Source organism: Cornus florida, unplaced genomic scaffold (genome assembly GCF_030987335.1).
Source record: "Cornus florida cultivar Cherokee Brave unplaced genomic scaffold, ASM3098733v1 CherokeeBrave_3.0.0_Hap2_Chr01, whole genome shotgun sequence".
NCBI classification, from domain to species: domain Eukaryota; kingdom Viridiplantae; phylum Streptophyta; class Magnoliopsida; order Cornales; family Cornaceae; genus Cornus; species Cornus florida.
This window is the reverse complement of record NW_026775571.1, coordinates 112,666,087-112,678,317: the sequence shown is the minus strand read 5'-3', so window position 1 is coordinate 112,678,317 and position 12,231 is coordinate 112,666,087. Positions and strand designations below refer to the sequence as shown.

Here is a 12,231-nt window from a genome sequence, read left to right as displayed (position 1 = left end):
CTAATATAATAAGTTGCTCAAATGATTCTTTATGTTTCGAAAAAGAACAAATATAGTATAATATTATTTTCATTATTCTCTTTTGCCTCCAAGTTCTGTTTCATTTCGCAAACTCACAGTAAAATATTTTTAGGTTTTGGATCTTTTGCTTTAAATCTCAAAATTTTACCCAGAGATCTGCGATTGGATTGGGAATTTGGGATAAAATAAATAAAATAGAAAAACTTATACCATAATAATAATTAAAAACAACAATTCTAACAGCTTCATTATCTCACTCACTCGCTCATTGTGCAATTCAGTAGGAAAATGACACTAAAAAACTGTTGCTCCCTTCAACCTTTGCATTCAACAATGAGGAACTAAAACCTTTCCAAGAACGAAAGATACAATACATCCTCAAGATAACCAAACAAATAATACCCCTATCAGGTATATAAAAATTTTCGGCCAAAGTAAAGCAAGAATCTTCGTTCCTTCGCGCTCGATAACAGTTACAGCAGGTTTACGTCCATATATATGAAAATACAACAACAACAACAACAAATGACAATATGTCAGGTAATGATACGAAGAGCATCATCATTCATCAATCATGCAGGTGGCAGACCTAAATCCATCTTATATGAGTCTTTGACCAGTCGTTCCTATATAAAAGGATACAGTAACAATTAAAACTTGGCAAAAAAATTGCATTGATAAATACATAAGAAAAATTACAAAGAATAAATCCTGCTTACAGTCACCAAAGAATGAAGCAAGATCAGTGTACCTGCTGCAACTGGAATGAAATATTCAAGTCCCCGACCAGGACATAATTCTGCTTAAATATTTTTCACATTTTAGCCTCTACGAGATGCTAAGGGAGTTTTCTGTTTGGTTGATACATATTCAAATTTGCTTAAATCGGCACCAGCAGTTGACCTTCACAAATAATATATCAAAATACATATTGTTGCTTGTAATAGAATTTGTAGGAACAATAAATTTAAGCATGAAATGGTGTTACCTGTTAGTACAAGTGTTCTGCACATCTCTTAGAGGGGCACGGAGGCCACTGGCACGAGAACCGGATGATGAGCATCTGAATGATGATATTACTGAAACAAAATTTTCAATTGATCTCTCTGCTATATCAGAATATTGGCTTAAATGGGAGATGTTACATCCAAACTTCCCTTCTTCAGTGTTCCTCTCCGAAGCAGCTTCGTCCAGATTAAGAATGCGGTTACCTGAATCAAAGAAACCTATGAAGTTATTATGTATTATGCTGAGCATTAGTCATACCGTGTTTTTTGGTCTTCTGTTTCTAATTTATTTCTCCATGTTTTTAATTTTATTGCTAGGGCTCCCTTAAAAGTATCCAATAATACTATGTCATCGGCAAATATCATGGACCAAAGAATGTCTTCTTGTATGCCCATTATTATGTCATTTAAAATTACATAAAAAGACAATAAGACAATGCAAAACGTCAATAAGGATATCAATCAAGCACTAAATTATAATACTTCTGGTATAATCATTTTTTCTAGTATAATATACATGGTAACAAGGGTAGGTAAAGACGGCTAACACTAACCCTAGTATAGGAAAGGAAAAGAGTACTAGGTTTTATCTCAACTTACAAAGAGATTTTAGTTTCCAGAACATAATTCACTAACAGCAATTGAAATATATACGTACCTGGAATTGAAAGAGATGTATCTGCCCGTATGTACTTAGACTTCACATTCTCCTTGAGCAAATAAAAACAGATTAAGTTAGAATAAGAAAGGCTAGCGCCAAATTTTAAAGAGAACACAAGGGAATCTACATTGAACATAAAGCACCTACTGTTTGGACGCTGTCGATAGAGGCAATCTTCCTTTTCGTGATTGTGCCTCTAACATAGTTCTCTCCAAAAGCAGCACTCTCAGGAATAGTATTCTCAAATGTATCAGTGACAGCATCATACTTGACAGGGAGCTTTTTGTTTTCACTGTCCTGGTCATTCTCCTTTACTGATTTATGCTGAAAATAAGAACTCCTCACAACAGCCTTTCTGCTCGGTATTCTAGTTTCGCCCTCACCTGCATCTGACACAGACTTACGTCCATGCTCAGTAATGGTATTTTCACATGTATTAGTGGCATTGTTTTTTTTCACTAGGAGCATTTCATTTCTGTTCTCCTGATCATCCTTCACCGACTTATGCTGAAAATAAGAGCTCCTCACGATAACCTTCATGGTTTCCATTCTGGTTTTGCCTTCACCTGCATCTGAGGCAGACTTGCATTCATGCTCTTTATGCAATGCTATGCAAGGTTTATGAATTGAGTGCTCGGATTGTTGCAGCAAAGCATGTTTTGGACTTCTTGTGTCACCCACAATGTCTTTTACATCATGCAATCCTACTCGGTTTATGGGAATACAAGGAAGTTAGTATTAATCCATAAACAAATATTTAGACCCATTTGACAGAAAAGCATCTTCTTACCATGGCTTGAGGAATCCAAAAATTTGGGAGTTTTTGTGGCAATATCATTATCCACCTAAAAGAAAAAAACAAAGCCTTTAATACAGGAGAAATGCATAACAATAGTTTCAGTCGCCAAAGAAAAATCAACCAAAATGTCAACACTCCCGTTCACATCACTCACAGAGCCTTTGGTAAGAGTGACAATGCCCAGATTTCCAGAGTCGAGCGTAGATGCGGGAGAGCAGTTTGTTTTACAAGCAGTAATCTCCTCATTAAAATGTTCCACAGGACTAGAAGCTTCATTCACTAGATTTGGATGCTTAGGTGTAACTCGAGGGGCCCTGAAATTCCTCTTTGCTTCAAGAGATGCAAAACCTTTAGGTGTTAAGGGAAAGCAAAATGCACCAGATGCACCTTTTTTTTAGTATGTTACCATGATCGGGACCAAAGAATTAAACACATTGCACATCCTCCACCTATTTTAGACTCTTCATATATCTATCTATATTGTCAATTTTATAAACTGCCTCCACTGCCCTAATTTTTCCTCCTCCTTTTTTCCATGGTAACCTTCAAGTAAAAAGTGGTAGTTTGCACCCTATGGGCTCTCAACCCTACCATTGCTAATCTCACTTAGACGAGGTAAGTGATATCCCATTGCAAACAACATATGTAGCTATACTATATGTATGAAAACACCAAAGTTCAGCAACATATAAATATCAGGAATTTCATCTAATTTGCTGCGAGAAAATGAGAATAATGCACAATAAGATGTTCCTGAAGCTATGTTTGGGAAAACCGAATCCAAGGCACCGATTCAGTGCTCTCAAACACAACATGAGGAAATTCAGGTTCGGAATTAATAAATCAAAACTATTATAGATTAACTACAAAATATTCACTAACTGAAAGGAACAAAACAACATTTTTCCTGCAGTTATTTTGTTTGATAGGATAGATTATTTAAGAAATTACAATAACATAAATAAAGCTAAAAATTGGATTAAATGGATACAGAAGTAGTTAGTCAGGAGATTTTTCTGTGCAGGCAAATCCAGCATTTTATTTTTCACTTCAGGTTTGAAACTTTTTAGCCGGTAAGTTCGATCAAGCACCATCCCAGCACTAACATCCTCTCCCTGTTATAAAATGAAGATGAAAGAGCCAAGCAAAAACCATGTTGGTAAAGGATGGGAATTTTTTTCAAAAATGACAACAAAAATAAATTCAAATAGAACACATAAATATCAAGTAAATAATAATTGTTACTTGTAAAATGAAATAATGGTGCCAACCCACATCACATGAAGTTGCAATGACGTAATTTTTCAAGACAATTTTACTGTCATTTCAAATTATGCACCCCCTATTTATAGCCTTAACCTCACACTAACTCATTGCAAGAAAGATCATCAACAACCATTAACTAGAAGAAGCAAACGTGTCTGTCATAATAGTAATTATTTACATAAAAACAGCACTCAGATCCTTTTAGAAAACATAAAAAGGTTTTTATTACATAAGTAAAGGAAAGAGAGAACTTCAAACACAATTGTCTGACAAGGAAAGAGGATGGCATAAGATTGAACGTAATCGGGCTTTTGTTTTTAGAACAATCAAAGATGCAGCATTTTGACATTTTATTTATTGCGGAACTCTTCCCCTAAGAATCTTCCTTCATATTTCAAATCAATCTACCCCAACCGATATGGCTCTAAAAAAAGAGAAATGGAAAAGGAAAGGAACTACCTCAAGTAGTTACGTTTCCTTTTAAGACTGAATTTGAGTTGATCATTGAAATACTCCATCTATTATTTCTTCAATTTCACAAACATTATTATGGATATGGAACTAGCTAGGTCTGACCAACCCTTCTAATTATGAACCTTGTCCTTGTCAGACATGCATCAGACAACTGGCACTCCTTGGACACTCCTATGAATGTATCCAACACTTCATAGATGTGCCTATAATTTAAAATTTAATTGCATAATCTTGGATTCTAAACTTTCTTCTTAGATACTTCCTAGCCAATGACCAATGTAGCACAACCACTTCCCACCACCCAACCTTTAGCTCAAGTGGACTTTTGACTATTTCCTCACCCTCTCAATTGTGAGGCTGAGGGTTCGAGTACCATTGGGCTATAGTGTGTATGTGTGTGTGTTGCTATAGCTGTGTGTGTTCTTACTTACCCAAAAAAACGTGCAGCCACTTCCGAGTTGTAACCTTGTTCACACTCTTGAAAATAAAATGAACAAAACTGAATTGCCCAACCCCTTTCCTTTACAAAATTGACAAAAATAATAATAATTCGGTTCTACTCATGACCACCACAAGTCAAGCATGCAACACACTTTTTTATAACAGAAAAAAATAAAGAAACATCGCTGGTAGTAATTTACATAATATAAGTATATGTATAATGTCTGATGATTTTCAATTCTCCACATAATGCAATTGTTCTATAGATCTTAAAAAATTAATAGAAGTTATATATGTGCCTACGTAATATTAGAAGGAATAAGTCATTGCCTAGTGTTGGTCTCACTAATGCTGGATAGCAGGAGGGATGGATTGTATAAAGTGGATGCTTTCATGGATGGCAACCCAAACTTTTGCCATCCACTAAGAAATGAACCCATGTATAAAAATATACATTTACATATTGTTGTGTTTAAAATCCTAACCGGGTTCTACTTTTTACAGATTCATTGTATCATGTAGTTTTCACGTTTGTGCCTTTTAGAGCATTACCTATTACAACAATATTGTTGACAACAATCAATCTGGGCATTGTCAAAGTAACCACCATTCAAAATGTTCAGCCAATTTAAATAACAAGGTGATACACATATCACCTACGGTTAAGTAATGAAACAAGCATTTGTGCACATACACAAATGAAAAACATAAAATTCAGTGTTCTAGACATAAGAATCTTGTTTAAGAAAAAGAAAAACACATAAATAAATAAAAAGAAAAATAAAAAAGTTAATCATTATTTGCAGTTATTAGAAGAGTTAATAAAAAATACAAACAAAAAAATGTAAAAACAAAATAGCAAGTTGCAATAATACCTGAAATGGCATTTGAGTGAAAGGGTCAAGCTCACCTCTTGCTATACCTTTAGCAATATGTTGGGCTAATGATGTGTATTTCGTTAAGGGTATTCAAAGTATTTAATTTTAGGACGGCAAAAAACTTGTACTTAGCTAAACATTAGACTACTCAGCAAGTAATACATCAAGGATATGGGCCTAAGAAGTCCAAATCATCACCAACATTATCAGGTAGGTCAGATAAATGTACAACATCTTCAATGGTAGGATCATAAACCCGTTGATGCTGGAAAGTCAGTATTGCTCTCCTGAATGATTCTTCATAGCTAGGAGAAACTGCAACTGTACTGTACTTTAAGTGCTTAATTACCTAGAAGCATTAAATCAGCCAAAGTTCATTTTCAGAACTTATCAGCATGTATAAGGATAAAAATAGCAAGAAATGGGACAGACATGGTCGGTATGGTAAACACGACCCTTTACCTGACATTGCTCCACTAAACCAGCATTCTGGCCCTATCAAGTAAAGATTGCAATTAGGTGACTGGTGTTAATACTCACCTTCTCATAACTTTTGAACTTCTTCATGAGTGCATGAGCCTTTTTCAGGCCCATTCCAGGCAGAGACTGCAAATAGTCACAACCACTCAAAATGCACATCTCAAGGAGCATCTGTTTGGTGAATCCTGTCAAATTCAGCTCCTTGTTCTGTTGTAGCTTTGAATACTGAAACTCAACACCTTGCCCAAACTTGTCCATCTTGTAGATGATCTGGATTTATGAGATAAGTAAAATAACCCAGCCAAAAAATTAAATAAAATATGCATCGCACTGTAAATTGCATCCTTTTTCTACAAGTCAGAAAGTCAGAAAAATAAGCATATGATGCCAGCAAAAGGAAGACATACATATGAGTGTTATAGCCTTATATGATCTTTTCAAATCAACCACTAACCAGAAACTTACCCTGGGACAACCAAATGCTATTAGGTCTGAGTCCTCAGTTATAACTGCATCAACCTGCTTGCTGACTGCCAAAAAGGTCATTTGGGCATCTGCCTCATAAGGAGCCACAACATAAAATATGTTCTCCTGCTTTAAGACCTTTTAAATGCAACCATGTCAACAGAAGAGAAACATTATGCAGCACTAGGAAGAAATTGAAATTCATTTGAAGAAATAGATATATTTATAAGTTTAACTCCTGCCAAGCCATCATTTAATACTTATGACGCTAGTTTACAATATATCAGCAAGGGAAAAAAAAAAAAAAAACAAAAAAAACCCCTCTTACTACCTGAATTAGGTCATATGCAACGGAAGGTGAGATATCAACAGCCTTTTGATAGCAGTCATAAGCAGCAGCAGAATTTCCATTTGATTCATGCTCAATAGCACGTGCAAGATTTTCCTTCCTTGCCCTGTGTTTGAAGTGTATGGAATAAATCAATAGACAATCGTTTATGGCTTATTATTAAACCCACGTGTGGACCATCAATAAAATGCACTTCTAGATTTAGTAATGAAGGAACAGAATTTCAATTTGTTCAAGACCAAACGTCTCGGGATCAAACAATAAAAGTAGGACAGACAAGGATTTGAAACACAATAGTCAAAAAGGTATAGCAGTGTGCCTATATCCACAATAAAGGTAGAAGGGTTACTAGAATGTTTCTGTGATCATGCCTCTCTAAGACTCAAAAGAAAGTTCTTAAGCCGAATCTAGAGAAATATGACTACTCCCAAAAGAATAATGTAAAATAATATATATGCAAACGTATAGGCATTAAGGTACACTTAACCCCCATAAAAGCCTATCACCACTATTTGACTTGTATAAAAAGATTAAATAACGGATTCAGTGAGAAAAGAACAGAAGATTAAAAGCTCTATTATTTTTTCTAAAGCAGTGAGAGGCAGAAGAAGATTAACAAGAATTCTCCATTTTCAAGTAGAAAAGTTTCCTTTCAGATATCTTGGGTTACCTTTATCTAATAATATTCTAAGAACTGGAGATTAAAGGCTGCTGATTGATAAAGTAGATGCTAGAATTGGCCACTGGAATACAATTAATTTATCTTTAGCTGGAAGGTTGGAGATGATAAAATCAGTGCTGTTTTCATATTTATATCACTTTATTTTTGGGTTCAAGGTTCCTTGGGAAGTTAAAAATGTGTTGGAAAGAAGGTGTAAACACTTTCTGTGGAGTGGCAAGCAGGACACTAAGAAGATGGCTCAGATAAAGTGGAGTCAAGTAACCCTACCTGCAGAAGAAGGTGGTTTTAACATTAGAAGAATAAGGGATATTGATAATGCAGCAAAGATTACTCTCTGTTGGGATTTTATTCAGCAGAAAGACAAGTTATGGATTCAATGGTTGCAGGCAGTGTACTTAAATAGGACAAACTTTTAGTTGGTTGTTCCAAAGGTGACAGATTCAATTGTTTGGAAGCATATTTTGGGGGCTAGAGAGTTGATTCTGGAGAATGTGAATTTTCAGGTCGGGGATGGTAGACAGTTTAAACTTTTGACAGACCCTTGGTGTCAAACACTCTAATTCAAATGTTTCGAGCTACTAGATTTCGAGATATTGATAGACAGACTGATTTATCTGCTATTTTATATCATGGGGCTTGGAATATACCTGGTGACTTTTCTGATATCATGTAGACTACTATACAGCAGGTGGTTATTCACTCTGGAATTGATCAGATTAAATGGAAGCATGGGAATTTTTCTTTGAAGGCAGCATGGAATAGTTGCAGAGCTACTGGTCACAGGCTGAAATGGGCTAGATTGTGTTGGAAAAAATGCAGGCCTAGGGTCAGTATTTGTGCTGTCATCATCTAACATAACAAAAACTTGAGCTTTGTAAATTTACAGAAAAGAGGAATGCCTCTCCCTGCCATTTGTCACAACTGTTTTGCTGGGGATGATTCAAATGATCATCTGTTCTGTCAGTGCCAATTTGCTTCAGAGATCTGGAGAGGGCTGTTTGAGATATTGCAGGTACAGGTTCCAAGGTTTAGTAGTTTGAATCACATTGTGGACTGGTTCTGTCAAAATACTGGGTCCAAGACTATAAAATCCAAGAATTTTAGTGGATTATTTTCAGTTACTCTTTGAAAGATATGGTCAATCAGAAATGCTAATCTTCATACTGGGATACAAGAACAGAGCTCACATGCAGTGCAGGCTATTATTTGGGATGTTATTACATATCTAAATATTAGTTTAGCAGATCTTTTGATTGTATTTGGTTTATAATGTTCAAGCTTAGAGATAGGTTGATTTTCTGGAAGCGGAAATTTTCCATTCCTTGAGATGTAATGGAGGTTTACCTCTGTTGTAATTGTACTCTTTTGATTTTTATTTATAAAACACCCCATTCAGGAAAAAAAAAAAAAAAGAATAACAGATTCAGTACCCTCTAATGGTATGACATTATCTTTTACACCTGTCAAAGCATAATAGATAAGGATAGTTGCATGACGTAGATAGCTTAAGTAAAAGATATAGATAGATCCCTTGAGGACACAGATTCTGAGGAATGATGAATTGCTTCCTCGAGAGAACAGTCATTCCATCAGCTGGAAGCTCTGATCTGGACTTGTTGTCCCTCTATCTAACCAGATTTAACAAGCATATGCTTACACCTATGAAGTTCATCATATTTTGCAACCACAATGTAGCAAGATACATTTGGAAAAACAGTGGAAATAGAAGAGTATAAAATCCAGATGGGAGAAATTTGGAGCATTGTGCAGAAAAGGAGAGTGCATAAAGAACTGAAAATGATGTGGATACACTAACATCTCTATATTCTTGTGAATGATACTAGACTGCTCCCAATTGCTAATGGGTGGATCAGTTAAGAATGTCATTAGCATATTTCTTTCTTTCTTTTTTAACATAGGCAAGAGATTAAGAGCAAAAGAAGTATGCTAGCTACCATATTACAAGATGATGAAGTGAAAAAAATTAGATGCCCCAAAATATTCTCCGTCCATCAAACCAACTTTCCTTGAACAGAATCAAAAACCACTTTTAGGCAATTATTATCCAGGTTTGAACATGTGATTTAATCTGATTTTGTGATTTAGTTGGGATCCATCTTGAATAATCTAGAACATTCTTTGTATTATAAACACGTGTGTATATACTGTACGTAGGGTCATTGCACCAAGCAATCACAGAAGCTTGGATTACTAAGCAAAAAAAAAAAAAAATTGGTTTGAATGTAAGAGCAACCACTTCATGCAAACAAAGCCGGACGTTATGTTGTACATTGCATACAGCTGCTAGCATCAAGGATCTTTGGACCATACTGGTCCATACACTAAGTAAAGGGGTATGTAGATATGCATATGTGATTCTGTGCATGCATAAATACAGGTAGGTGAATATATGTGTAAATACTTAAATTGTGTGGATAGTTACATGAGTTGGCCAAATGCAAAACCACCTCAATTTTGAACGTATATTCAAGTTGTGAAATGCATTAGGTTCGAGCTAAAAAGAAATACAAAACACGTGTCAAAATGGAATTAATGGACATAAAAAATGAGATGTTTAACAACTGATCAGAACACAAAGTCATTTCCAGTTTATGCTTCCAAGAATCCCAAAACAATTTAAGTGCAATTGGATTTTTGATAAACATCTTCATACCTGGCACGCTTGTTCTCTTGTTCAATCTTCATTGGCAGAAGACCTCCATCAAAGACAAGAATAGGCTTAACACCATAATGCCGAAGCAAATTCACTCTATGCATGCAATAATCAATGTGCCTAAACGATCAAGCACAAAATACACCCATGTTAAAAACTAGATGTAAAGCTACAGCGACTATGGCAAGAAATATATATATATATATATATATATATATATATATTGATTCCCTTTTTCTTTTGGTCAATAGCAAATATAACAACACAGGCGTAGAGCCTGAACCAACACGAAACTCCTGGGTACCCTCGATTGATCCGCTAAACAAAAAGAAATACTTGTTATCCACATTAATACAAATATTCTCTTCAGAAAATGAAAGAAACTCTTCCATGCTATTTGGTCCTCCCAAAAAAAAAAAAACGCATTTCCCTAGTATATTTCTCTTATGTAGTTTTATAATCTGATATTTCTAAAAATTAGCAACATCGAAGGCCTTTGCAATTGACATCATTTTGCTTCTTGAACAGGAAAAGCATCGCCAGTACCCAGTAGACATGGGTATTTCCAATAAACCCATGTTTTAAATGGAAAACTAACTTATAAACAAATCATGCTTTCCACAAAATTAAACCCATTTCATAACCCAGTTGACATTTTCATGCTATAACTGTTTCGTGCAATTTAATAATTTGTATATTCCTTATACAATTTTACCTACAATTGTTAAAAAAAAAAAAAAGCACCACACATTCATACATTTGAAACCCTTTGACCGTATAAGCATATTAATTGGCCAAAATGATGGACTATATATTATTGCATTATGCATATAAAAACTTTAGTAATAGGAATAAAACACACAAGGAATAAAACACACAAATAACAGAATAAATACAGATATGTATATACATATACACACATACTTGGTAGTGGGTTGGCCTTTGCAGAGATCTTTGCTGCAAGATAGGGCGCCTTTGTGTAGCCATGAATAGGTGTCGACGGCGACGCAGCAGCCCTCTAGGTCCTTGATGTGAACTGGAACCATGATCGATTTCAACAGAGGCAAAAGCCCCTGTATCCCCATTTTCTTCTTTTTCTTTCTTATGCCTCCAACGATTTGAGCTTTACGAGAGACAATCAATCGGTGGAGCTACAACGTCGATCAATGCGACAATCTTGCAGAATCATCGTCCATTCTGGAGAAAGAATTGATTTATAGGTAAAGAGGATTAATGGCCACACCCATGCCCTAATCTTGTAGCAGCGTCCACCTTAGAGAGAGAGTGTAATGGCGGGAAAATTAGAGAGAGAAAAATGATTGGATGCAGTTTGGGAATTTTCTTGACCACTTTTGGCTTATTTCTCCCAAAATCTGTGAAAGGCTTCTTTCCTTCAATTTAATTACTACCCATTTATTAATTTTAATTTATAAATTTTCTTTTGATGTAATTTTAATTATAAATTCAAAATTTTACAATTTGCCACTAGTTGTGAGAGATACAAATATGAATTTGTCTGTTTCGAAAATATTTTCTTGAAATATAAAACAAGTCAAAATTGAAATACATAAATTGAGTCATGACAAGAACTTGTCACTTGTTTGTCAAGTTAATTAAGCAAATATCAAGCACTAAATATGGATTTGAATTCGATAATTAGACAAGAGATGCAACTATGACAGTAAATTGTTAGCACGATGGAAAAATAACTTAATTGAGGAAGTAAATTCAATATAGTGCAGTGGCGGAGTCATAAATTATAATGATATAAAAAAAAAATAATGAAATCAAAAAAATAAATAACAAAGGAAACATTTGAGATCTACTAAAGGAGACCTAGATTGTTTTGAATTTTGTATATGTATATATTATGTTGTGCCATTTTCTTCAATATACACCGATTTGAGGTCATACATGAACTTAACGAGTAATGTGTATCCTTTCATCACTTGCCAATATTGTAGACTTTTATCATTTGCCATGTGCCAATATTATATATAATAATAATATATACATATACACACGCAACCCTTA

The 12,231-nt window shown here is 34.8% G+C and overlaps 1 protein-coding gene across 1 annotated transcript; it reads right to left on the bottom strand.

Annotated features, from left to right (window-relative positions):
* Positions 1 to 236: 236 nt before the first annotated feature.
* LOC132314531 (exonuclease 1) lies at positions 237 to 11,561 on the bottom strand. Its single transcript, XM_059813388.1, has 15 exons — positions 11,122 to 11,561; positions 10,198 to 10,317; positions 6,824 to 6,947; positions 6,493 to 6,630; positions 6,088 to 6,297; positions 5,721 to 5,896; positions 5,545 to 5,617; positions 3,480 to 3,603; positions 2,643 to 2,836; positions 2,480 to 2,534; positions 1,837 to 2,393; positions 1,687 to 1,738; positions 1,010 to 1,232; positions 773 to 924; positions 237 to 647 (listed from the first exon to the last, which is right to left on the bottom strand). Exons 1-14 carry the CDS (start codon positions 11,280 to 11,282, stop codon positions 843 to 845), a joined length of 2,289 nt encoding a protein of 762 aa, XP_059669371.1. The 5' UTR covers positions 11,283 to 11,561; the 3' UTR covers positions 237 to 647; positions 773 to 842.
* Positions 11,562 to 12,231: the final 670 nt, after the last annotated feature.

Coding starts and splice junctions, on each gene's coding strand:
- LOC132314531 (XM_059813388.1), bottom strand. CDS start 11,282: ATGGGGATACAGGGGCTTTTGCCTCTGTTGAAATCGATCATGGTTCCA. Junction 2,837..3,479: donor TCTCCTGACTAACTACTTCT/GTATCCATTTAA, acceptor TAACACCTAAAG/GTTTTGCATCTCTTGAAGCA. Junction 1,233..1,686: donor TACATCTCTTTCAATTCCAG/GTACGTATATAT, acceptor TCTTTGATTCAG/GTAACCGCATTCTTAATCTG.